The 27,265-nt window shown below is 38.7% G+C and overlaps 1 protein-coding gene across 10 annotated transcripts in view; it reads left to right on the top strand.

Annotated features, from left to right (window-relative positions):
* LOC122552997 (mitogen-activated protein kinase kinase kinase kinase 3) overlaps positions 1-25,535 on the top strand; it is a 297,582-nt gene extending 272,047 nt beyond the window's left edge. For 7 of the 10 annotated variants that reach the window (XM_043696372.2, XM_087991550.1, XM_087991549.1 and 4 more), the window contains 9 exons: positions 5,981-6,039; positions 7,542-7,645; positions 8,840-9,011; positions 10,045-10,062; positions 10,430-10,498; positions 12,415-12,507; positions 21,838-21,908; positions 22,545-22,600; positions 23,927-25,535. In XM_043696372.2, coding sequence (XP_043552307.1) covers positions 5,981-6,039; positions 7,542-7,645; positions 8,840-9,011; positions 10,045-10,062; positions 10,430-10,498; positions 12,415-12,507; positions 21,838-21,908; positions 22,545-22,600; positions 23,927-24,014 — 730 coding nt within the window. In that variant the 3' untranslated portion in view covers positions 24,015-25,535. The remainder of the gene's footprint in view (positions 1-5,980; positions 6,040-7,541; positions 7,646-8,839; positions 9,012-10,044; positions 10,063-10,429; positions 10,499-12,414; positions 12,508-21,837; positions 21,909-22,544; positions 22,601-23,926) is intronic. The other 3 variants (XM_043696361.2, XM_043696371.2, XM_043696368.2) reach the window with 1 other exon arrangement.
* The last annotated feature ends 1,730 nt before the right edge of the window (positions 25,536-27,265 follow it).

The raw sequence follows: 27,265 nt of genomic DNA, 5'->3' as shown, positions 1-27,265 counted from the left end.
GGGATTTTGTACATTTGCAGATATGGGGCAACGTTTTCATGCAGAGGGTGGGGCGCATATGGAAAGAGCTATTAGTGGAGGTGGGTACAATTTTAAAATTATAAAGGTACCTGCATGGGTATATGAATAGGAGGAATTTAGAGCTGGCAAATGGGACTAGTAGGGTTTGGGATCCTGGTCAGGATGGATGACTTGGACCAAAGGATCTGTTTACGTGCTGTTTGATTCTGAGTCTTCTGTATTCTGATCGTACCTTTAGAAGCTTTTACAATCAGTTTGTAAAAGCGTTTTTTTTCTCTATCTAATTTCTCTGGACCCCTCATGATTTTGATCATTGTGTCAAATTTCCTCTCAACCTTCTCAAGAAGAACAACTTCATTATATCAGTTTACTGATATAAATAGGATATTATCCACATCCCTGAAACTACTTTCCTCTATCCTGCACCTTCTCTAAAGTCTTCTCATCATTCTTAAAATGTGGTGCCCAGAATTAGATACAATGTTGTAGTTGAAACCTTTATGAAAAATAATCCTTCCTTGCTTCTGTATTACTTGCTTTTAATTACAAAGTCCAGGATCCAGTATGCCTCTCTTCATTCTTCCTACCAGAGTATATCATTTGGCACATAGTCACAGAACTCCTATACTGCAGAAAAGGCCATTTGGCCAATCAAGTCTGCATTGTCCCTCCAAAGACCCTCCCACCCAGACCCAACCCCTTACCCTATCCCCATACACCTGCATTTACCATTGCTAACCCTCCTAGCCTGTGCATCCCTTCTCTGTATTAGATTTATTCATATGTCATCTATTCTACTAACTTGTCTTTTTTTATGTCTGTCACAGTCGTCCTCATTATACTTCAAAGTTGTGTCATCTGCAAACTTTGAAATTGTATCCTCTACAAACTTTGAAATTGTATCCTCTTCCCCATATCAAAGTTGTTACTATACGTCAGGAAAAGCAGTGGTTTAATGCAGATATGTATTACCATCTGATATGGTCTAAAGGGATGCCTGAGACGTAGTGGAACAAGGAAACAGACGGTGGATGTATTAATTGAAAGTAAATGGGTCTGAATGGTTGTGTGAGCATGGAGAGCTAATAATCAGTGTGGTGTCAGTTTTATTGTGTGTGTTAACTGGAATATGGATCTCAATGCAAGTGTAGACTTTGAATCTGTTCAAAAATATTTATGTTCTCTCATATAACAATGTTACAATGGTATGAGAGTAAACTTGGGGGGAACATACAAACTGATTGTAAAAGCTTCTAAAGGTATGTGAAGAGAAAAGGTTTGGTGAACACTCAGTTAACACTTAGTGAACACTCAGTTAGTGAACACTTAGTAAAATGTAAACCCCTGTCAGTCAGAAACAGAAAATCACAATGTGAAACAAAGAGATGGCAAACCCAATTAAATACATATTTTGGTTCTATCTTAACAAAATTAAATAACATCCCAAAAATGTTGGGAAATGTGTACTCTCGTGAGAAGAGGATCTGAAGCAAATGAGTATTAGAAGGGCAATGTTGTTGGGGAACTTAATGAGATTAAAGGCTGATAAATCCCCAGGGCCTAATAATCTACATCTAGATAAGGGGAAGCCAATGGATGTGGTTTACTCAGTCTTTCAGAACGCTGTTGATAAGCTTCCACGTAAAAGATTAGCATTTAAATTTCCAATACATGGGATTGGAGGTAGTGTATGGATATGGATTGATAATTGGTTGGTAGGCAAGAAACAAATGAGTAGGAATAAATGGGACATTTTTCAAGTGGCAGCCAGTGACTAGTGAGGTACCGTAGGATTCAGTACTTAAATCCCAGTTACATACAATATTGAATTAGCTGAGGGAAAATGTAATATCTCCAACTTTGCAGGCGATACAAAGTTGCATGGAAGGAAGATGTAGAGATACTTCAATATGATTTGGACAAGTTGAGTGCATGGGCAAATGCATAGCAGCTGAAGTATAATGTGGATAAACCTGTGGTTATCCACTTAGGTAGCAAAAACAGGAGGGCAGATTATTGTCTGAATGGAAATAGATTGTCAAAGGGAGAAGGTGCTGTGAGATCTGGATGTGTTTGTACTGAAAGTAAACATGCAGGTGATAAAGAAAACAAACAGTATGTCAGCCACCATAGAAAGAGGATTCAACTGCAGGAGCAGGGATGTCTTGCTGCAATTGTACAGGTCCTTAGTGAAACCAGACTGGAGTATTGTGTGGAGTTTTGGTCTCCTTTTCTGAGAAGGGATGTTCTGGCAATGGAGGGAGTGCAGTGAAGGTTGACCAGACCCAGTCCTGCTATCCCAGGAATCATGTATGAAGAGAGACCAGATCAGTTAGTGCTATGTTCAATAGAGTTTAGAAGAATGAGTGGGGTTCTTATATAAAATTATAACAACTCTAAACAGGGTAAACAAAAGAAGGATTTTCCTGATGACTGGGGAGTCCAGAACCAGGATCACAGTTTAAAGGTATGGGGTAAGCCATTGAGGACTGAGATGAGAAATGTCTTCACCTAGAGAGTGGGATCATGTTGGATTCTTTGCCACAGAAAGCAGTCGGGGCCTAAACATTGAATATTTTCAAGAAACAGTTAGATGTAATTCTTAGGGCTAAGGGGAACAAAGGATCTGGAGAAAAAGTGGGAAATAGTTACTGCATCAGATGGTGAGCCATGATCATATTGAATAGCGGTATTGGCTCAGAAAGCTAAATGGTCTACTTTTATTGTCTGTTTCCCTTATCGGAAATATTATTTTAGAATATAATTGACTAGGAATATATCCATATCATGGAAAGCATACTTTGTGAAGCAAAAGAGACTAGCTGCAAAAGGATAAAATGTTGCATTTGCAAAGAGTACAGTGGAAACTCGATTATCTGAACGTGATGGGCAGCAGTTTTTCGTTCGGATAATTGATTATTTGGAAAATCAAATAAATGTCTTTCCTCTGGGGCTCGGAGGTTTTGAAGTCTGCTCCCTGTTCAGGAGACTGCAAGCAGCACACAGCGTGCAAGGCCCCACCCCCAATCTGGTCCAACCCATCCGCCCGCCCCCACCCCTCTGTAGAATTCCAGGGAAAGTGTGGGGAGAGAGAGGGCGGGCAGTCAGTCATTTGAAGACAGTGCCTGTTTAATCACTGTAAACAAAAGATGTGATCACTGTTGGAAACACGTCTTTGATGTAACGTTTCTATCGGGACCTCGCGATCTCCTTCGGATAATCCGATTTTCAGATAATCGAGGTTCCCTTGTACATGGCTCTCACCTGCAGTCACTGTGTTAACAAAACTTTCAGAGGTCACATGACCCAGTTTGAACATATAATAAAGCTAGTGAATTTTAACACATCCAGGGGGAGAATGTAAAAACCAAAGAATTGCAGGTGCTGGAAATCAAAAACAAAATCAGAAATTGATGGGAAAACTGAGCAGATTCTGGCAGCATCTGTGTAGAAAAAGCAGAGTTTTCTGTCCGGTGACTCAGAGGGAGAACTTGCCTGGAACATCAGGCTCTGCCCCCTCTTTTCTCTGAAATCCAGCCTGTCTTCAAAATATGAGAGATAGGAACTTACTAGAAGGTCTCATCACTGCAAGTCAAGTCTTCCTAAAGCAATAAAGTTCTCCTAAAGTCAAATTCAAAATCTACAGCACTGTCTGCAGGAAAGTCAGCTATAAGGCCCCCACTATCTGTAGTTCATGTGCAAAATGACTTTGGCCATTGACCAAAGTTTGAATAATATACAAACATCTGTAATTGTTTTTTTTCTTGATGTTAAAATACTTTTAAAATAACGTTCTTCGGAGTTTTTATTTTTTCTCTAACCTTGGAGACTGTGTTTATTATTTTGCAAGAAGGGTAATTATATGTTAAATCTTTGTTACTAATCTTTATCTCTTTGCTTGAATAAGTTTTTGTTTGCAATTAACCGGTTCTTCATTTTTTACTTAAAACTTGGCTGACTTATGTCTGTATACAGTCTGACATATGTATACTGTAATTGGTAGTATCACCTCTCTGTCTCTAAACTTGAACTTTGTTGTAACCAGTGGAGAAGTGGGACAAGGAATGGATTCGGTTCACCCTTCCTAATTGGCTTCTAACAGCAGTCCTTGTAGGTTTCCCTGGGGAACACCATTGTATACCTTTTCCAATTTTGAAAAAAGCTGTATTTCTCAGACATTTAGTGTTTAAATCCCTGACGTTTCCACCTTTGCCCTAGTACCAAAATAGCTAATCAGTATCACAAATTACATCCTATGTAACTTTGACAAAAGTGAACCGTCTCCCTTGTTGTTCTGAACCTGTCTGCAGTCTTTGACACTGTTGATCACATCAAACTCCTCCAAAATCTTCACTGTTGTCCAGTTGAATGAGATTGCACTTAACTGGCTCCATTCTTGTCATGACTGGTCTCTGGATGAGAATCTGCGTTAGTTCTGATTCCAAATAGGATATTCCCAGAAGGTTATGCTCTTTAGTGAGAGGGAATGTACTGGCTCCTCTTCTTTACTCATCCCTCCTTTGATTGGCCACAACAAGGTTAATTGAAAGAAAAAATTCCTTCCCATGTGCCTAACTTTTCCCAGCCCAAATATATTCGTTTTTAAAACAACAAGCCAATTTAACCAGGCTTTCCTGAGTTTAAAAAACAGTGAGTTTGTTAGTTACTAAATGCAAGAAAATATAAGAGGTGGGCGGCACAGTGGCTCAGTGTTTAGCACTGCTGCCTCACAGCACCAGGGACCCAGGTTCAATTCCAGCCTCGGGCACCTGTCTGTGTGGAGTTTGCACATTCTCCCCATGTCTGCGTGGGTTTCCTCCGGGTGCTTCGGTTTCCTCTCGCAGTCCAAAGATGTGCAGGTCAGGTGAATTGACCATGCTAAATTGCCCATAGTGTTAAGTGCATTAGTCAGAGGCAAATGGGTCTGGGTGGGTTACTCTTCAGAGGGTCGGTGTGGACTTGATGGGCAGAAGGGCCTGTTTTCACACTGTAGGGAATCTAATCTAATCTAATAAAATATGACATGTTTATGCAAATTAGCTGAAATGGATTTGACCAGCTTCCTTCGACAGTGGTCATGCCGATGACTTTTTATAGCAGAAACTTTATTTCCTGTTACCTGCATATGCAGCAGTGCCCCTTTAGAACACATTTTAGAGCTGTGGAATTTGACCCACAGCCTAGCACATTGACACACTAGCACGCCAGCTCATTTGCACACAGACAAGGGGTTGCAGATAATTTTTTAACCTCCTTCCTTGTGTATTCCTGGGAGGATGAAACATAACATGTCTTTTGCTCAGAATTAACTTTATTCCAACTCATTGTGTCTGCTGTTGCAACCCACAGGAGATCACATTCAGTTCATCTCTCTCTCTCTCTCTTTCTGAAGTGTTGCTGTCTGAAGCTCCTTTGACACTAAGGGCTTTTAAACAGCCATTGAGTTTACACCTCAGCCATCTCTCAGCTTTTATGTCTGTCTTCTAAAAATAATTGTTGTACTTAAAAGTTTATAATATCCATATGTAATTCAGAATCATGATCCATTTTCATGTCATTCTTATCTGTCTAATTCTGGCCAGAGTATCATTTATAATAGGTCTGTTCCAACTTCTGCACCACTAATCCCAATGTTCCCACTGAGTATCTGTCATTGCACCTTCCTATTCACATCTACATGTTGTGTCCTAGAGGCATCATCTGAAAGCACTGTGTTTGTTTTCATTGATATTCAAGTTTACCTCACCACCACCTCCCTCAACAGCTTCACTGTTTCCAGATTTTCATATAGTTTAACCTACATAAGTACTGAATGAACAATTATTGCACCTTGTTTCTGTTATCATTCTAAGTTGATCTCTGACTTGATCTGCTAATGACTTGGAACTATTATTAATTATGAATACACACCATAAAGGATAAATGAATTGGGCATCTGATTGTTAAATTTATTTTATAGGAAATTTGCTGTATCTACAAAAATTCCAGATACAAAAGGCTGCCAAAAATGTTGTGTAGGTAAGGAAATATTTTCTGTTTTCTTGATTATCTCCGTATGTATGGGTCTTAGTCAAGTCGAGAACAAGAATGTAAAAGGTAAGAGCTGAAGTAGACCATACAGTCTTTCAAGGCTGCACCACCACTTAATGATCATCAATAAGGCACCACTTTACAGTCCAATCCTCATTATCTCCTATACATACCTTTTAATACCTAAAAATCTTCTGATCTCAGTCGCATCTATCGCCCTTCGAGGTAGAGAATTCCAAAAATTCACAACCATTCAACAAAAAAAACTCACTTTTTTAGCACTTTCAATGTAGTAATGTAACATCTGAGGGTGTTTCAGAGGGAACATTTATAAACACACAAAATGATGCTATGCCACATAATGTCAGATGACCAGAGACTTGATCAGAGGTAGCTTTTAAGGAGGAAAGAGGTGTAAAGGTGAATGGAGTGTATTTCTGTTAAAATGGGCTTAGGTAACTGAAGGTGAAACCAGTAGTGGTACAGAGATTAAAATTGGGGTTGCGCAAGAAGCCAGTTTCAAAGGAAGGTAAATATCTTAGAGAATTGTAGAGCTGAAGATGGGGCAGGTCAGACCATAGGAGGGTTTGAAAACTTTATGAATTTAAAAATCATGATATTGGTTTGAGAGGATCTTGGTGAGCATAGGGTGATTGATGAATGGGATTTGGTGTAATTGAAGTCATAGGGAGCAGAGGTTTGGATGACCTTAAGTTTACCTCATGTTCTACCATGGGAAACACCAGGAGTCAGTTGCAAGGGAACAAATTTTAAAACAGACAATAAAATCAATCACTTCAGTCTTTCGGATATTTGATTGGAGAAAATATATGCTATTTCAGTATTGAATGTAAGAAAAGCAGCCTGGTTATTTAACAGCAGTAGAGTGTAAAGCAATAGTAGACAAGTAGGGTGTTGTCAGTGTGCATGTGTAAATGGTCTTTTTGGATGATAAGCATGTACATAAATAGGAGGGACCCAAGCTCAATTCTTGAAAGACACCAGACGTAGCAGTGCCAGACCGTAAGGCATGAATGCAAGTGGTTCTTCAGCTATGGTTAGGTAGATAAAATATTCTAAGCAGTCTTGGTAAGCGAAACAGCAGTGCAGAAGAAGCTGGAGTTATTGACTGTTTCAGAATTGCTGATAAATTAAGATGGAGAGAAAGGAAAGTTACCTTTGTCATAATCATGTGGGGTATCATTTTTGATTTTGGCACTTTGGCGTGGATGGAGACCTGATTGGAGGGATTCAACTAGGGAGTTTCAGGAAAAAAAAGGATCAATTCTGGAGGTGACAACATGTTCCAGTACTTTGGAGAGGAAATGAAAGCTGAAGATGGAACTGTGGTTTCCTTCCAAAATGTACTACTTCACATTTGTCTGGGTTTAACTTTTTATTTTCCTGTTCTGCTAGTTATCATGTAATTAATTGCATTCCTGATCAGTCTTGACTGGAAAACATACTAAGTTGCTTATTGTTTGTTACAGTGAGAAATCCTTACACAGGACACAAATACCTTTGTGGTGCATTGCAATCCAGCATCGTCTTGTTGGAATGGGTTGAGCAAATGCAAAAGTTTATGTTAATCAAAGTAAGTGAAATGTTTACAAGTGATGTTCAGTCCAAAATCTTTACTTTTTCCTGTAAAATGCAAGGCTAATAAGAGTTTGAGCAGAGCTGCAACATTTACAAACCTGCATTCCTCTGGCATTAGCCTTTGGCATTAAACTACTCTGCTATTTTATATGATTGTATGTAAAATTGTGCTGTTATTTGTTTGCATCTACCCTCTTGTCTTATGCATCGTGGCCTAGTCAACCTAAGAATAATTGGGAAATATTTAATCATAGAATTCCTACAGATTGGAAACAGGCCCTTTGGCCCAGCAAGTCCACACCAACTCTCCAAAGAGTATCTCTCCCAGACCAATTCCCCTATTACTCTACATTTACCACTGACTAGTGCACATAACCTACACATCCCTGAACACTATGGGCAATTTAGCACGGCCAATTCACCTAACCTGCGCATCTTTGAATTGTGGGAGGAAACCAGAGCACCTGAAGGAAACCCACGCAGATACGGGCAGAATGTACAAATTCCACGCAAACAGTTGCCCAAGGTAGGAATCAAGCCCACGTCCTTGGCACTGTGAGGTAGCAGTGCTAACCACTGAACCACCATGCTGATTTCTTAAAAATCTGGATTGATAATAATTTGTCCTGGGAAAAAGTCAAAAGTCACACATCAGGTTATAGTCCAACAGGTGTATTTGAAATCACATGCTTTCGGAGCAGTGCTCCTTTGTTAGATGAAGTGGGAAAACAAGACACAGGGCTGAGGGGGGTAGTGGGTAAGGGTTGGGATGGATGTTTTTACTGTTGTGGGATATGCAGATTTCGTTATTTGTAATTCGTATCAGCACAACCAAACATTTGTAATTTAAATTGGGGGCTTGAAAACCTGTTTCTTTATAGTTCTTGCGATAAGTATGTACCTTGTACAGTTCTTCCCAAACTACTATTTTATGCATGGCTTGGTATTTTTTTATTTAGTTTAGAAAATTTAAATTTATTGTAGCTGTAGCTTCTGGTGTAATTACTCAAAACGAGTGATTTCATTTTTTTCTTGCAAAATAGTTTCATTTGACCTAGTTTGTTTAGTTCATAAACATAAATAGGACGTTATTTTAAATAGCTTAAATGAATTATCTAAAATGAGGAATTTATATTTGGTACACCCAAGTAATGTAATGTAAAACATATATCCTTTGTTTTTGGCCTAGCATGTCGACTTCCCTCTGCCAAATCCATTGAAAGTCTTTGAACTACTCGTTGTTCCAGAGCAAGAATACCCCTTGCTATGTGTTGCTGTCAGTAAAGGAACAGAACTTAACCAAGTAGTACGATTTGAAACTGTTAATCCAAATTCTACTTCTTGTTGGTTTACTGAAACAGGTATGTCCACTGTGATTTAATACAAATGAACATAATGACAAATGATTTTTATTTACTCAAGTTTAATTTGAATGATCTGGAAATATGTTGTCATTTACCATAACATTCTGTATACATTTTGTACTACTAAGTTAACCAAGATGAAACAGATTTGCTTTAAGTTCTTTTTTAACAAAGTGACATTAGAACAGCAGAGATCTGGTTCCAGTTTTCCCACTATTGCTCTTGTTAGAAGAGAGATGCAAGGCTTATGTTTTTCTGGATGTCTGGGGAAGAGAGAGAAGGAGGCAGCAATGAGAAGATTAGAGTAAAAGCCTCTCTTGACATTTTGTTCTGTTTGCAATATCTTTCCTATTTTCTAGTTATATATTTACAACACAGTTGAAGTAGCCTTGTTTTTAGTTAAGTAAAAGTGACTAAGGAGCTACCTTTCCCATAGTACTGTTGGCATGGTCTGGAGAAACTGGATAAGATTGGATTTGAACACGACAGCAGTTTCTTTCTGTACAGTCACATTGTATAACTACATGTTTCACTACATCAAAATCATGTCTTATTCCACAATTTTACAAATGTCCATTTGGTTCAGTAGTTTGTTGAGGGCCTCTCTGCTGGATTCTGTGAATATAGAGATTGGATTGGTGCACAAAGTTTGTTGTCATTACTTCCTCATAACAGTGCAATGAAAAGAGGCAGTATGCTTTGCAACTGCCATATGTGGATGTTGTTTTTGTCAACATTTAGCTTGAGGGTGCTGTAAAATGACATTTAAGTGGATATTATCACTTTTTGAGGATGCAAATTTATTTTGCATTTTCATCCAACTTCCTGCGCAAAAGCAAAATGAATCATGTAACACCATGGTGCTCTTGCCATCCATAAACAATTAGAAAGGTCATGAATATAATGCTTCCTGTGTTGTATGCAACCACCGATCTCAACTATGGAATGGAAATGAGCATAGATTAGTTATGTAATTTGTCGGATTAGATGAATATACTGCAACTTTGCCTCATTTCTTGTCTTCCTCCAGATCAGTTGAGAGGCAAATGTGAGTATTTACTGAAACCTGTTTTAAAGGTTCAGGTTTTTAATTTTTAAGTTTATTTGTACTGCATGTTGTTAGTTCACATCAATAATTTAGTCTGGCATTTAGAAAATTAACATTGCAATTTCTTTGCATTCAAGGTGAAAGGAAACATACATTTGGAGATATTTGTCAGAACTTGTCAGAGTAGAGTTGCCTTTAATCACCACTGCTCACTCACGAAAAAAAATAAGGTTAAACACTCACTACAAAGCCTGAGCAATTTCCACTGGTTCACAGTCTCTCGTCTATTTCACAGGAAAAATAAATGTTTAGAAGAAAGCTGTAAATATGCTGCAGATGAGTAATGCTGTTTTATCACTTGTTACAGATATGCCACAGGCAAATGTCATCCACGTAACCCAGCTAGAAAGAGATACAATAATAGTCTGCATGGATCGTAAGTTTCCAAAAAAAACTTTGTTTTTTAAAAAAAAGTGGCTAAATTATATTGAAAACTAAATTCTATAATTAGCTTATTATTATGTAGATATTTGAGTGAATTGGTACAGTAGTTCTTTCAGTGAGATGACACTGTTACAAATAACAGAATAGCCTCCTTTTTATAATTTTATTAATTCTGTGGTTAAATAATAAACTATTAGCACCCAGTGAGCGCATCAAGGAAAAACTAAAGTTTTTTTAAACTTTAAATGGTGTGTCTTCAACCTTCATATCAGTCTGTTTATTCCCCTGTGTTTTAAACTGTTGCTTTTTGATTTTAATGGCCCTTCTAAGCAAAATTGATAATTTCATGCTAGTTTGTTCTGAGTTATAGCAAGCATTGTGGTTGCACTGTTGATCCAATCTAATGGATAATGATTTGAGATTACCTCAGTTCATTTCACCTGGGATAACTTTCCTGCTAAGGCTCAGTTTTCATCCAGTTTTAGCCCAAGTTAGTATCTAACCTATATCTCAGAACTGAAAGGGCAGAGCTCAAAACCACTGTACAGTATTTTTTTTCCCCTTTTTGGCATTGTAGGTTTTGTTTTTCAGAAAAATATATTCAATATTATATTTTTGAGCTGCTTGCTGAGGAGTATCTTAATGAAGGTTTTTTTCAGTTAATAGTATTATACTGTATAAGATAATTATATTTAAATAGTCCAAGTCCTCACTTTTAGAGAGAACTTTAATTCAGTAACCATACTTCATAAAACTCTAACCCCACTGATTACTTACATCTATACAATCAATTCACAGTAAATTAACTTATTTATATTTTATTTTATGTAATTTTACTTAATTATCCTTAATATATGCACTACTTGTTCCCTTGTTCTGTTAGGTCTTGGGAAATGGTTATTTATGTGGTCAAGTAACATTCATTTAACTGCATCTGTGTTACAAAAATACCAATAAATAAGTCCTTTGGTTATTATGAATTTCTTAAAGATGCTGTTTACCGGAAGTTATTCTACACTGGGCAGTTACTAGGCTCCAATCAGAGCTAAATAACACCTGTCATTGTCTGCAACCCAACAGGGAGATTTTGTTCTGAGGCTGTGTACTCTGCACAGGCTCAAACTAGTCTAACAAGCTTGCAAACTTGGCTGATGACTTAGCAGTGCCATGTGACTCTGTTAAATGGATAGTGCCCCAAACTTTGACACACTGTCAGTCTGGGGTTTTTCTGCTGAAGCTATTATCAACTGAAAATGCTTGTTTGTGAAGTCTAAGGCCATAACTAACTGTTGACAAAAGTAGTTAATCAAACTTTCCTCATACTTTTAAAAAAAACACCTCGACTTCACTGGAGACAACCTCATTGTAAAGTAGATAGAATATTTATAGTGCTGATTTGGACCCTGTTTAATTTAAAACCACATGGATTTATAGAAGACCTTGTAAAAAAGAGCAAGAATTATATAAGGTAGGTAAGCTCATCTGATTTACCTGAGATGGGTTTTTAATAGATAATCATCTTGATACAACTTGTTCAGTTACAATATTAGAATATAGCTTCACCTATACACCATACTTATTGAAACATGGATTAAAAACTAATTTTACACTTAAGTCATCTTTGTGACAAAATTTAAGAAAAGGTAAAAAATATTCACACTTGCCTAATGAATTCCATTAAACGTATTTGTTGAATATTTTGAAAGTAAATGCGTAAATTTTTAAAGTATTGATAGGTAATATGCCTCTTTCAATAAATGTTCACCGTTAGTTAATTAGCAAGAATATTATTTTTCACATGTGTTTGGAACACTTCAAGGAACTATATTGATACTCCATCTTTGGAAATATACCAAAGTATACTATTCAATTACATATTTGTTTCTCTTTTGTGCTTTAACATGCCAGGATGTTTAAAGATTGTAAATCTCCGAGGTAGATTGAAATCGAGCAGGAAGCTATCATCAGAACTAACATTCACTTTTCAAATTGAATCAATAGGTAAGGGTTTCTTTTCAACCTCGAGGATCTGTTGCATTGAAATGTGGGAATTATCATATTTTTATAAAGTCATATGAATAATCATTTAAATTTGTCTTTTCTACTTATACATTTTCCAAACTACAAATTTATGTTGACTTTCAAAGACAATTTGATTCTCTAATTCTGTACAGCAAATTTTTGACATGGCTCTTACTTAAACTCTCTAAACTTTAAATCCAGTTTTCATTTCTAGCATAAATACACAACTAAGATTCAGGTGTTAAATTCATTCAGTTCTGCTCACTGCATCTTCTCTTTTACACCTGCTGCCATCCGAATGTACCAATTGAAAGCATGCAGATCAGGTCTGCATTCAAGAACAGCTGAGTCAGTTCTGTCACTGGTTGAGCTTTTGGGCTGAAATTAGTCAGAGTTGTGGGGACCCCAACAAGGGGCTGGAAGTCCAGTTCAATCTTGCATTGGCCATTTAGGATACTGCCCACATGGGGCTGGGGCTTGCCAGGGTCAGTGAAAGGTGGCTGCTTGATGGGAGGGTAGTGGCTGATTAAGAGGGTTATCCCATGCCTTTGAGGAAAGCTGATTTATCTGGCAGTCTGCCTCTGGGCAGTGAGTGATCCAGAGATAAAATGGCAGCAGTGATGAGAAAAAAAATCTGTCTTTCTATTAGAGTAGTTCTGAGTCCTGTGTCATCTCAAAAAAAGTAACCTTTGAATATTACAAGAAAACTATACAAAGCACTTCAAACCTGCTGACCAGCCAACATTCCCTCCTGGTCTCCATGTTAGTCAATTTTGTTAATGCCTTTCCCTCTTCAAGTCTCTGTCTTAAAACCAGCCCTTCACTCCTCCAATTTCCTTTTTCAATCCTTATTTCTAACTTATTTTTTGGACACTGAGTAAAGCTACTACTTATCCATTATTCCTCTTTGTATCCAAGATTTGTACCTAGGTCCCTGTACCTAAGGTGGTGCCATTAGAGGCGGCCATTGTAAAAGCCTTTCATTGTACTCCTGTATTTCTGTACTGGAGTACATGTGACAATAAAGGATATTCTATTTTAAACTACCATTCCATAGCATCTCAACTTAGACTGTAATAGTAATTGATCATATTCTTTCTAAGTAAATTTGAAGCAAAGTTGTGGGCGGCACGGTGGCACAGTGGTTAGCACTGCTGCCTCGCAGCGCCAGAGACCCGGGTTCAATTCCCGACTCAGGCGACTGACTGTGTGGAGTTTGCACGTTCTCCCCGTGTCTGCGTGGGTTTCCTCCGGGTGCTCCGGTTTCCTCCCACAGTCCAAAGATGTGCAGGGTCAGGTGAATTGGCCATACTAAATTGCCCGTAGTGTTAGATAAGGGGTAAATGTAGGGGTATGGGTGGGTTTCGCTTCGGCGGGTCAGGTGAATTGGCCATACTAAATTGCCCGTAGTGTTAGATAAGGGGTAAATGTAGAGGTATGGGTGGGTTTCACTTCGGCGGGTCGGTGTGGACTTGTTGGGCCGAAGGGCCTGTTTCCACACTGTAATCTAATCTAATCTAATCTAATCAAACCCCAGATGTTACAAATTCCCAGCTTCTTCCTCCTCCCCTAGATACTTGAAAAGTTTACTGCCTTCCAAATCTATTACAAAGGTAAACCTGCAATCCTTGTACTTTTCAACCTGTTAGCATTCTTTGACACAGTTAACTACAAAATCCTCCTGCAATGCATCTCTGTCCTCTAATTGCACTCACCTAGTTCCATTCTTATGTAATTGAAGCCAGGGAATAATTTTCAATAGCTTCTCATCCCGTTCCTGTTGTCTCTGGTGTTCCCAAAATTCAATCCTTTATCCCCTATTATTTCTTAACTATATTGCTGTATGTAAATTACGACAAGCTACCTTTAAATTGAGTATTTGTTAAGAAATCTCAATCAAATACTGAAACGATTACTTAAATTTTATTGCATGTAGCAACCAAAATAAGACCATTCAAGTAAGTAAGTTAACCCTCACGTTTTAACTTAGCTATTACCCAACTAATTTTGGAATTTAGCTACAGTTTCAATTAACAGCATCTGTCTCTGAATGTCCAGGGTTCGATCCTTGTGGCATGCTGTTCTCTGCAGTTCAGCCACTGAAGAATCCTTAAGTTGAATTCTTGTAGAATTTTCTGTCTTGAAGTTTCCAGTGTGATGTTATTGATGATACATTCATCCACATCTTGGATTACACTTCTGGAGTCATCAAGTCTGTAGCTTGCCTCCTTCTTAGGATTAACTTCCCTGTTCCTTACATTCATTATTAGCGGTTTGTTTGAAGCGCACTTTCATGCAATTAACCCCTCCGCCTCAGGACATTCCTTCTGTAGGAAGTATTGCTTGCCCATTTGTCACAAGGCAGCAGATTATCGTCAGTTGTTACCTCCTGTCTTCCAGGAAACAGCTTGTTTTTATGATACTTTGACTCCTTCCCCATGATGGTGAATTGGCATTTCCTTTTAATTCCTTTATAGAGAAGCAGGAGGCTGGAAGAGCATAGCAAGCCAGGCAGCATGAGGAAGTGGTGAAGTCGACATTTCGGGTATAACCCTTCTTCAGGAGTTTACTTGTCAACTTCTCCACCTCCTGATGCTGCCTGGTTTGCTATGCTTTTTGAGCCTCCTGCTTGTTTACTTTGGATTCCAGTTTTTTTTGTCTTTAATTCCTTTATAACTGTTTCTTCTTGTCCCTTTCAACTCAGGAAACAGTTTATTCCAGAAAGTGTTATTTCTGATTCTTAGGATCCCTGAACACTGATTAAAATTTTGAAGTTTACAGTATCACAGTATGCTGTCCCTCAGTGACATGTTCAAAAAAGCAGCTGTATCTTGTCACCACTTTCCTCAATTTATCTGTTGTAGCTAAACTAAGAACAAAGAAAATTACAGCATAGGAACAGGCCCTTTGGCCCTCCAAGCCTGCGCCGATCCAGATCCTCTATCTAACCCTGCCACCTATTTTCTCAGGATCTGTATCCCTTTGCTCCCTGCCCATTCATGTATCTGTCTAGATACATCTTAAGTGATGCAATTGTTCCTGCCTCTACCACCTCTGCTGGCAACGTGTTCCAGGCCCCCACTATCCTCTACGTGAAGAACTTTCCACGCATATCTCCCCTAAACCTTTCCCCTCTCTTTGAGCACGTGACCCCCAGTAATTGAGTTCCGCGCTCTGGGGAAAAAAGATTCTTGATATCCACCCTGTCTATACGTCTCATTATTTTGTAGACCTCAATCAGGTTCCCCCCTCAACCTCTGTCTTTCGAATGAAAATAATCCTAATCTATTCAACCTACAAAATTATGAGGGGCATGGATAAGGTAAATAGGCAAAGTCTTTTCCCTGGGGTCGGGGAGTCCAGAACTAGAGGGCATAGGTTTAGGGTGAGAGGGGAAAGATATAAAAGAGACCTAAGGGGCAACTTTTTCACGCAGAGGGTGGTACGTGTATAGAATGAGCTGCCAGAGGATGTGATGGCAGCTGGTACAATTGCAACATTTAAGAGGCATTTGGATGGGTATATGAATAGGAAGGGTTTGGAAGGATATGGGCCGGGTGCTGGTGGGTGGGACTAGATTGGGTTGGGATATCTGGTCGGCATGGACAGGTTGGACCGAAGGGTCTGTTTCCATGCTGTACAACTCTATGACTCTCCTTATAGCTAGCACCCTCCATATTAGGCAACATTCCTGGTGAACCTTCTCTGCACCCTGTCCAAAGCATCCACATCCTTTTCGCAATGTGGTGTCCAGAACTGTATGCAGGAAGCGGTGAAGTTGACATTTCGGGTATAACCCTTCTTCAGGAGTTTACTGTATTCCAAATGCAGCCGAACCAAAGTCCTATACAACTGTAACATGACCTGCCAACTCTTGTACTCAATACCCCATCCAATGAAGGAAAGCAAGCTGTATGCCTTCTTGACCACTTTACTGACCTGCGTTCCACCTTCAGGGAACAATGGACCTAAACACCCAGATGTCTCTGTATATCAATTTTCCCCAGGACTTTTCCATTTACTGTACGGTTTGCTCTTGAATTGAATTTTCCAAAATGCATCATCTCGCATTTACCCGGATTGAACTCCAACTGCTATTTCTCTGCCCATCTCTCCAATCTGTCTATATTCTGCTGTATTCTCTGACAGTCCCCTTCACAATCTGCTACCCCCTACACTAATCCTGATGTCATCTGCAAACTTGCTAATCAGGCAACTGAAACCATCCTACAAATCATTTATATATATCGCAAACAACAGTGGTCCCAGCATGGATCCCTAGATCCACTGATCACAGGTCTCCATTTTGAGAAACTCCTTTCGACTATTACTCTGTCTCCTGTTACCCAGCCAGTTCTCTATCCATCTAGCTCGAACACCCTGGACACCGTGCGACACCTTCTCCATCAGCCGACCATGGGGAACCTTATCAAATGCCTTACTAAAGTCCACGTATATTACATCTACAGCACTCCCCCTCAATCAATCAACTTTGTCACCACCTCAAAATTCTATTAGGTTTGTAAGACATGACCTTCCCTGACCATTATTGATAAGCCCATTTTCTTCCAAATGGGAATAGATCCTATTCCTCAGTATCTTCTCCAGCAGCTTCCCTACCACTGACGTCAGGCTCACCGATCTATAGTTACCCGGCATATCCCTGCTACCCTTCTTAAACACGGGGACAGCATTAGCAATTCTCCAGTCCTCTAAGACCTTACCCATGTTCAAGGATGCTGCAAAGATATCTGTTAAAGCCCCAGTTATTTCCTCTCTTGCTTCCCTCAGTAACCTGGGGTAGATCCCATCCGGACCTGGGGACTTGTCCATCTTAATGCCTTTTAGAATACCCAAAACATCCTCCCTCCTTCTACTGACTTGATCTAGAGTACTCCAGCATCTATCCCTAACCTCAACATCCATCATGTCCCTCACCTCGGTGAATACTCATTAAGTACTCATTAAGTACTCATTAAGAATCTCACCCATTTTCTTTGACTCCACACATAACTTTCCTTCTTTGTCCTTGAGTGGGCCAACCTTTTCTCTAGTTACCCTCTTGCTCCTTATATATGAATAAAAGGCTTTGGGATTTTCCTTAACCCTGTTTGCTAAAGATATCTAATAACCCTTTTAGCCTCTTAATTCCTCATTTCCGATTGGTCCTACATTCCCGATATTCTTCCAAAGTTTTGTCTGTCTTCAGTAGTCTTGACCTTATGTACGCATCCTTTTTCCTCTTAGCTTGTCTCACAATTTCACCTGTCATCCAGGGTTCCCTAACCTTGCCATTTCGATCCTTCATTTTCACAGGTACATAACTTTCCTGAACTCTAATCAACCTCTCTTTAAAAGCCTCCCACATATCGAATGTGGATTTACCTTCAAATAGCTGCTCTGAATCTACATTTCCTAGCTCCTGCCGAATTTTGGTATAGTTGGCACTCTTCCTTTTGTCTTTGTCCATGAGTATTCTAAAACTTATGGAATTGTGATCACTATTCCTAAAGTAATCCCTTACTGAACCACATGGCCGGGCACATTTCCCAACACCAGGTCCAGTATGGCCCCTTCCCGAGTTGGATTATTTACATTCTGCTCTAGAAAACCCTCCTTAATGCTCTTTACAAATTCTGCTCCATGTAGACCTCTAACACTAAGTGAATCCCAGTCAATGTTGGGAAAATTAAAATCTCCTATCACCACCACCCTGTTGCTCCTATATCTTTCCATAATCTGTTTACATATTTGCACCTCTAACTCACTTTTGCTGTTGGGAGGCCTGTAGTACAGTCCCAACATTGTTATTGCACCCTTCCTATTTCTGAGCTCTGCCCATATTGCCTTACTGCTTGAGTCTCCATAGTGTCTTCCTTCAGCACAACTGTGATAATTTCTCTGACTAGTAATGCAACTCCTCCACCCGTTTACCTCCTATTCTATTCTGCCTGAAGCATTGATATCCTGGGATATTTAATTGCCAATCATGCCCTTCCCTTAAACAAGTCTAAGTCCTAGCAATAACATCATGCTCCCAGGTACTAATCCAAGCCCTAAGGTCATCTGCTTTACCTACTGCACTTCTTGCATTAAAACAAATGCACCTCAGATCACCAGTCCCTTTGCATTCATCATCTGCTCCCTACCTCCACTTCCCCTTAGTCACGCTGACTTCATTATCTAGTTCCTTGCAGACTTTAGTTGCTACCTCCTTCCTGTTCACTAACCTCCTCATTTGGTTCCCATCCCCCTGCCACATTAGTTTAAACCCTCCCCAACAGCATTAGCAAAAGCGCCCCCAAGGACATTGGTTCCAGTTCGACTCAGGTGGAGACCATCCAATTTGTAATAGTCCCACCTCCCCCCAGAACCGGTCCCAAAACTCTGAACCCCTCCCTCCTGCACCATCTGTCAAGCCATGCATTCATCCTGCTTATTCAACATTCCTACTCTGACTAGCATGTGGCACTGGTAGCAATCCTGAGATTACTACCTCTGAGCTCCTACTTTTTAACTTGGCTCCTTAAATTCTGCTTGTAGGATCTCATCCTGTTTTTGACTGATATTGTTCGTGCCAATATGCACCACGGCAACTGGCTGTTCACCCTCCCCCTTGAGAATGTTCTGCAGCTGATCTGAGACATCCCTGACCCATCCACCTGGGAGGCAACATACCATTTGGGAGTCTTGTTTTCAACCACAGAACTGCCTATCTAACCCCCCTCCCCCGCCTTACAATTGAATCCCCTATGACTATAGCCCTTCCACACTTTTCTTTTCCTGCCCTTCTGTTGAGCAGAGCCAGCCACTGTGCCGTGAACCTAGCTACTGCTATCTTCTCCGGGTGAGCCATCTCCCCCAACAGCATCCAAAACGGTATACCTGTTTAGGAGGGGACAACCGCAGGGGTACCTGCACTGCCTTTCTGCTCTTTTTCTCTGCCTTTTGGTCACCCAGTCCCTTTCTCCCTCAACAATCTTAATCTGCAGTGCGACCAAATCACTAAACGTACTATCCACGACCCCCTCAGCATCATGTATAGTCCAAAGTTAGTCCATCCACCGCTCCAGAGCCGTCATGCGATCTAACAACAGCTGCAACCGGACATACTTCCTGCACGTGAAAGGGCCAGGGACATCAGCTGTATGCCTGAGCACCCACATTGAGCAAGAGGAGCTGAACATGGGTCTGAGATCTCCTGCCATTTTCAACCTTAACTTTAGCTTTAGTCTTAGCTTAAGTAAGACTGTTGTTTTTGTTAGAGGAGGAGGGCAGGTGGGAGACATTAAACGTGTAGTGTCGCTGATTCAGCCACTATCCAAATAAAACGGTTTCATTCACCTTCCCAGTAGCCCTCTGGTCCTCGTTCTCACCTCTTGACAAATGGAGGCCCTGACACCCAAGGTAAGTTTTTTTTTTAAATGGTTTCAACTCACCTTCCCAGCAGCCCTCTGGTCCTCACTCTCACCTCTCGACTGTTGAATCCTGAACTAGCATCCGGCACTGGGTGAACAGAGACTTTGTGATAATTTATAGTTCCCACTACAGACTCCATTCCCTTTCTATTCACTCCATCTCTTCCCGATAATGATCGAAGATTAAATAGTTTGTTCACAGCTTCGGTATCACATCAGATGCCCTAGAAGAGCACCAAGAATGTATATCCGTCAATTCTGAGACTTCCATATTTCTATCTCTATAACGCTGCCCCCATCTCACTTGACCTGCTACTGAAACTCTCTTATGCTTTTGTTGCCTTTGGACTTGATCGTTTCAATGCACCTTTGGCTATTATCTCGCATTCCATCCTTAAATGTAAGATTATCCAAAGCTCTGCTGTCAACTTCTTCAGTCATTTGTTACAAGTTAACCTGTGCTCGCTGACCTACATTCATTCCACCTTCAGCAATGACTCGATTTCAAAATGTTCAGATCTGCCCATGGTTTCTTAATTCCTTATATCTCCGGCATGGTGTCTGTGCCCCGCTAATTCTAGTGTCCAAAAGATCCTGATTTTAATCATCCCACCAATCAATAACCATTGCCTTCAGTTACCTAAATCCCAAGTTCTGGATTACTTCTCCTACATTTGACTACCTTTGTACTTCACTTTGTTCCTTTTAGACCTTTCTTAAAACTGCTTAGCTCAAATCACCAAAATATTGGTCAAATATCTCATTATATGGCTCAGTGTCATATTTTGTTTTACAATGCTGTTGCAATGCTTTTGCAAAGTGCCTTGGGCACGTCATTGCCCCAGATATGTTTTATGTATACAAGTTGTCAAGTGCAGCAACAGGGTACTATACAATTTTTTTTTTGCATTTTGTTCACTCCAATATATAAAATGTATGAACGATGCACAAATTATAATTATATTGCTTATCCTCAGATTTTTATTGGTTATCACTGGCTTTCAGATGTATTAAGACCATAAGACATAGGAGGGAAGTAAGGCCATTCGGCCCATCGAGTCCACTCCGCATTCAATCATGGCTGATGGGCATTTCAACTCCAATTACCCGCATTCTCCCCGTAGCCCTTAATTCCTTGTGACATCAAGAATTTATCAATCTCTGCCTTGTAGACATTTAGTGTCCCAGCCTCCACTGCACTCTGTGGCAATGAATTCCACAATTACATACAGTGTGGAAACAGGCCCTTCGGCCCAACAAGTCCACACCGACCCACCGAAGCGTAACACACCCAGACCCAGTCACCTACATTTACCCCTTCACCTAACACTACAGGCAATTTAGCATGGCCAATTCACCTAACCTGCACATTTTTGGACTGTGGCAGGAAACCGGAGCACCCGGAGGAAACCCACACAGACACGGGGAGAATGTGCAAACTCCACACAGACAGTCGCCTGAGGCGGGAATTGAACCCGGTCTCTGGCGCTGTGAGGCAGCGTGCTAACCACTGGCAGTTATAAGGACTCTACATTTTCACAGGAGAGTTTTTTGCCATGTGGTGATCAGATATTACTCCTGAAATCAAAGCATTCCATTTGGCAGCTGATTGGTGAAAAACAATGAACTGGAATTGGCTTCTTTGAGTTGCCCCCTAATATGACATAAACACAATGCTGAGAGTGTGTGGTGTTCAAAAAGGTTGTATGTCATCTCACTGTGAGTAGCTTCGCTATGTTTTAAAATGTATTTCTGTATAGTTTTGTAATGCTAATCTATATCTCAAACATTGTTGAAACCTAATAGTTAATGCCATTTTGGTTTTGACTGTTTATGGATTGATCTTGCCAGTTGGCATTCAGCAGACAACTTGTATTTCTCCTTTTTTTAGTTTGTTTACAGGATAGTGTTCTTGCTTTCTGGAAACATGGAATGCAGGGGAGAAGTTTTAAGTCAAATGAGGTAAAAGTCATAAATATTCTCATCCAATGTTCTCTCTAAACTGTGTGGCTGAAGGATTTACGTAAGCAGATTGACATTCTTCAAGAAGCTGCTGTAGTACATGGACCTTGGAGGTCCATGCAGTGGCCAAAATTTTTACAAGGAACATAGTTTTCATCTGCAACTTTAAGTATTGTAACTAGCCTTTTGATTGATAATAATTTGACATTACAAACTAAATACAAATGGAAGCTCAAGCCACTCTAAATAGTGTTGAGTTAACAATATTTAGAGAGTGTTCTATAGTTTCCAGCCTCTTCCCAGTGAGAATAGTATTTATCAATGGAATAGACTTTCATTAGATATATTTATTTCCATATTAACATTTGCCACAAGGATCAGTATGATGGTGCATGTTTGGATTATTCCAATTTACTTTCTGTTTGATTATCCCTATTGGATTGTTGAACAAGACACAATGTGTCTTGTTTCATTCTAGAACAAGACTAGGTTTTCCATTATGAGAATTCTAAGTGTTATTTACTCTCAATATTAAACTGTCAAATTTGATATGTCCTAACATAATTGAGGACCAAGTCTGTTAATATGTTGTAAATGTATTGCTGATTAATCCTGGAAATGTATTTTTTTGTCTAGATTACACAAGAAATATGCGATAATTCAAGAATCTTCAAACTTTTAGGCTCTGACAGGTTAGTAAACATGATGCTGCTGCTGCAGTAACAATCTACTCATTTTGTATTGCTAAATATCTTCAAAACAGATTTTCATTTCACTTTTGCATTGGACGGAAGTTCGAGGAAAAGATTACACTTCATTTTATATTTATAAAAGAAAGCTAGGTTTTCAATCTACTGTCAGGTAGTGAAAATGCATAAGGAAACAGGTTGGACTGAGTTATATTTAATACATTGTAGATTTTGATACTGAATAAATTAAATTTGCTGCAACAGATATTTTGCATTTGGGTGTGTGGATAAGTAAAATTAAAGTATTAGTGCCTAGAAAATGAGTAGTGGGTAATCTTTGAAGACCGTGTTTAAAGTAGTTACAATTATCGGAGTTCATTTAAAAGTAAATTAGAATATTAATAATCATTATTAGTAGTTTGTGCACTCAGGTTCTCCATAAATAGTGATGTTTCTTAGTCATCCATTAAAGGTGTATTTTTTGATTTGGGAAGGTGGTACCGCAATCAAATGATCTGGTCCTGATCAGTAGAATCATTCATTAATTGAAGTATGGTTGTTAAATTCAATTGGGATTGTGATTTTGACAGTTCCTTAATTAGTGTGCACAATTCTAACAATGTTCAAGTTGCCCAGGACTTTTTTTCCAACTTACTGCACGATAGGTCTTGTTGGTAAAGCTGGGAGCAAGTGAGGACTGCAGATGCTAGAGATCGGAGTCAAAAGGTGTTCTGCTGGAAAAGCATAGCCGGTCACGCAGCATCCGAGAAGCAGGAGAATCAACATTTCGAGCATAAACTCTTCATCAGGAAGAACTTATGCTTGAAAAGTCAACTCTCCTGCTCATCAGATGCTGCCTGACCAGCTGAGCTTTTCCAGCACCACGCTCATTGACTCTTGGTGGGGTAGCTGCATGAGTGCAGTGTAGCCTCTGGTAAGTGTAGTTCTTTATGTATGAGCCTATAAAAGTAACAGCTGGATCAATCCACAAAGCATTTTGAGATCATCTTGTGTTCATCCTACAATCTACACTTAAACCATTTGCTACAAGAGTAAGTAATCATTTTTAAATCCCTTTTGTCCTTTTCAGCCGTTAGGCTTGGGGATATTGTGATCAATTGCCAAGCTGTCATTAGTTGCTCTACCTGAGATATGTAACTCAGCACAAATCTGTAATTGCATTTAAAATCTTAGCGATCTGTAGAATGGAACAAAGGATAAAGTCTTTAGTCACCCAAGTTTTTTTGAATGGTGATTTTGATTTGGTTTGTGTTTGAATAAATGTAGATAATAAATAAATTATTAAATATGCTTTTTATTTCTTTGTAGGGTTGTGGTGCTGGAAAGCAGACCAACAGATAACCCAACTGCTAATAGCAACTTGTACATCTTGGCTGGCCATGAAAACAGCTACTAACTGCCATCAGAGTTTTGCATGGGAGTGTGCATAAAGAAAATTCAATTGCTTTCTTCAGCATTGAAGGATATTTGAGATTGTCAGAAGCCACAGTGACGTCTATTTATCATAGACAAAAATCAATATTTTATTTATTGTGGCATGAAACCTATGTGGAGGACGTTAAGTTCCACAACACCTTAACTTCAAAATGCTACACAAGTGCTTGTAATCTATGTACATAAAAGTGTAGTTTTTTTCAGTATGTACTTCATATTGTTGAAGTCACACCCTATAACTCTTAATGTAGATAATAGTGCATATTGTGTACAGGTAAGTATCTTTACTGTACAGATTTGTATAGGTTTGCATGATGCAAAAGTTAATTTGGGTACTGCTTTTAAGGAATTATTTGAAATTTACTTTATTCAATTGAGATTAGTATATATTTTGCAACATGAAATGAGCAGTATACCCATCTAATCATCTAACACTTGTATTTTTAAGTGTAATTTAGTAATTTGGATATCAATTGGAGTAACCTTGAAGGATTATAATCCAAACCTTCATCTATTTGTATGCTTGTTGGTTTTAATAGTTTCCTTGCAAGTACACTGGTATTAAGTTTGCACAATAATGCTGATAAAATGTGATGTATTTTACTCGTGGTGAACTCTGGGGCATCCATTTGGATTTAATTGTCCTATTTTAAGAGTAGTAGAAGGATGCTGCAGTTTAATAGCTGTTGATGTCTGTTATATATCATGTTTTAAAAACAAAAAAATTGGGTTGGCCAATATTTACTATCCTGATGACATCTGAATTTTACTTGGTAAAAAGTAGATATGATAGTCGCCTTTCTCTGCTCTCGTCATGTTAACCCATACTGGCAAGACTCCAAAAGCAAATAAGATTGTACTTTTTGTACTTGGATAAATGAAAACACTGTAAAAAGTTTAAACTAACTATGAAACCAATACACAATGTTCAGAAAGTCTTGGATCACAAAAGTATACACAACTTTTGATGTAACACTATATCATTGCATTATTATCACTCAGTAATACATTCTCAGCTGCCAATAACTTTTGTAACTGAAACATGATTTTTCTAAATGAAAGGGTTTGAAATATCTCATTTTAGTTTTTCAATTTGAATTTTCTTTGTGTAAGCCTTATTCTGCCAAATCTATAAACATACTTCAGAATGTCTCCCAAACTGTTGTATGTTCCTTTATACACTGCAGATGTTAGTTTAGTGTTTCTACCTCATGTAGATACAAGTTTTGTTGGAAACACTCGGCACAAGAGCATTATTGGTATTCTAGGTATTCTGATTCAGTCAAGTTGCAGTACCTAATATTTGTACAAAGTATCAACATAATTGCATATATGGGCTTGTTACTTTTTTATATATTTTTCCATGTTTTCATTTGGTTGTGGTCATCGGGATCAAAATATTTTGATTTGTGTCTGACATGATCCATTCAGATGTTTCCTGTTGTGTATATACTGTAAAATAAATTCAAAGGGTTTGCATTTAAAGTTTTCTTTTCAATTATGTGGGTCTGAAATATTTCATGCCAATGTTGTTACTTCCAACAATACTTGGAAACTGTGGTGCTACAGTTGCTGTCCGGAGCACACACCTTGTCTGTCCTGTCCTGTTCACTGACTGTACTATGTAGAGTATTCACCCACAAAGATATCAAGTGAGCTATTTACTATATTTTTTGCCTTAAGTCAATATAGCCTTTGTGCAATATCCCATCCTCCCATGAAGTTCAATGATTTAAACAAGTGGAAAACAATGTGATTAATGAGGGGAAAAATTAATTTTAATTCCGAAGTTTACATATTAATACGGGTTAAAAATAGAGGTTAACAGCGTTTTCTTGGGGGTGAGTGGTATTCATTTCAATTGGTTTAACTCTAGTAATGAGATTAAATATTTTAAGGTTTGTTGCTTAGAGTACAGCAAACAAATACTGATTCGCATAACCTTTTAAGAATGTTTAATTTATTGATGCTTTTAACAAATCTGTAGTGGTATTTTTAGAAACAAATGATTAGAACAAAAACTGACATTCATGCGAAATGCTTTACTTGTATAGCTTTACTTAATGAAAATGGTCCTTATCATTTTTGAGTTAACTAGGAAGAAACCTGAATGGTCTATATTGATATCTGACAACTTCAGTAGAAACAAAAATTAACTGGGAAAGACAATTCATTGAGAGACTCTGTCTGAAACTGAGTCTTTTTTTATCATTTGATGATTGTTGTATATAAATTGCAAAAGTTGGATATGGGCAACTGCTTATTTGTGATCGAGATTTGCTGTCAACCCTGAGACATATTAGAACTTTTTGTTGTCCTGCAGTGTTGTATACTCCGTTAAACACTACTTTCATAATTATTGTTTGATCTTAAATTTTAAAAATGCGACACCAACATTTAAGTATTTTTGGTATTTTTCTTCAGTTTTTAAGCCTCGTGAATTCATTGCAGTCAGATGCATTTCAGAATGTTAGTTATCGTGTTCCTGAGGTTTAAAATGATATTTCATATTAAACATTCAGGTTTTCGTAACATTTCAGACAACGTTTATATGTCTGAAGAAGTTCTGATGAAAATCCACACAGATAAGTTATAGGGTTGTCAGCACAGAAACATACCCTTAGGTCCAACTCATCTGTGCCAACCAGACATCCCAATCTGACCTAGTCCTATTTGCTAGCATTTAGCCCATATCCCTCGAAACCTTTCCAATTCATATACCCATGTAGATGCCTTTAAATGTTGTAATTGTACCTACCTCTCTCACTTCCTCTAATAGCTTGTTCCATACACCCACCACCGTTTGCATGAAAAAGTTACCCCTCAGGTCTTTTTTCAGATGCAAAACATTATTTCCAACGACCAGAACATTTTGGCATTCTTGCATTCTCTTTAACATTCCTTTCAAAGTCTATTAAGCCATTCATACTTGATTAATTATCATCAGCCTTACTGATTTTGATGTTAATAAAGTTGAGCACAATGGCTGTGACACTTTTAAAAACTTATAAGCATTAAAAGTATCTATATAAATAGGAATGCTTTGTAAATTTACCAGACAATGGATATATTTTTCCTAATTCACTTGAAACTCATTATATAAACAGAAAATTGGTATCCTGGTTGGAGATGGGTAATCATTAAGAAATGCAGATTTTTAAAAGTAATTTTCTGCTGTGTGTGATCTATATTATATCAATATGGTGCACATAT

The sequence above is a fragment of the Chiloscyllium plagiosum genome, unplaced genomic scaffold (assembly GCF_037043375.1).
Source record: "Chiloscyllium plagiosum isolate Xiang-an unplaced genomic scaffold, Cpla_swu_hap1 HiC_scaffold_10, whole genome shotgun sequence".
Lineage (NCBI taxonomy): Eukaryota > Metazoa > Chordata > Chondrichthyes > Orectolobiformes > Hemiscylliidae > Chiloscyllium > Chiloscyllium plagiosum.
Note: the sequence above shows the minus strand (reverse complement) of the source record. Positions and strands in the feature narration are given on the sequence as shown.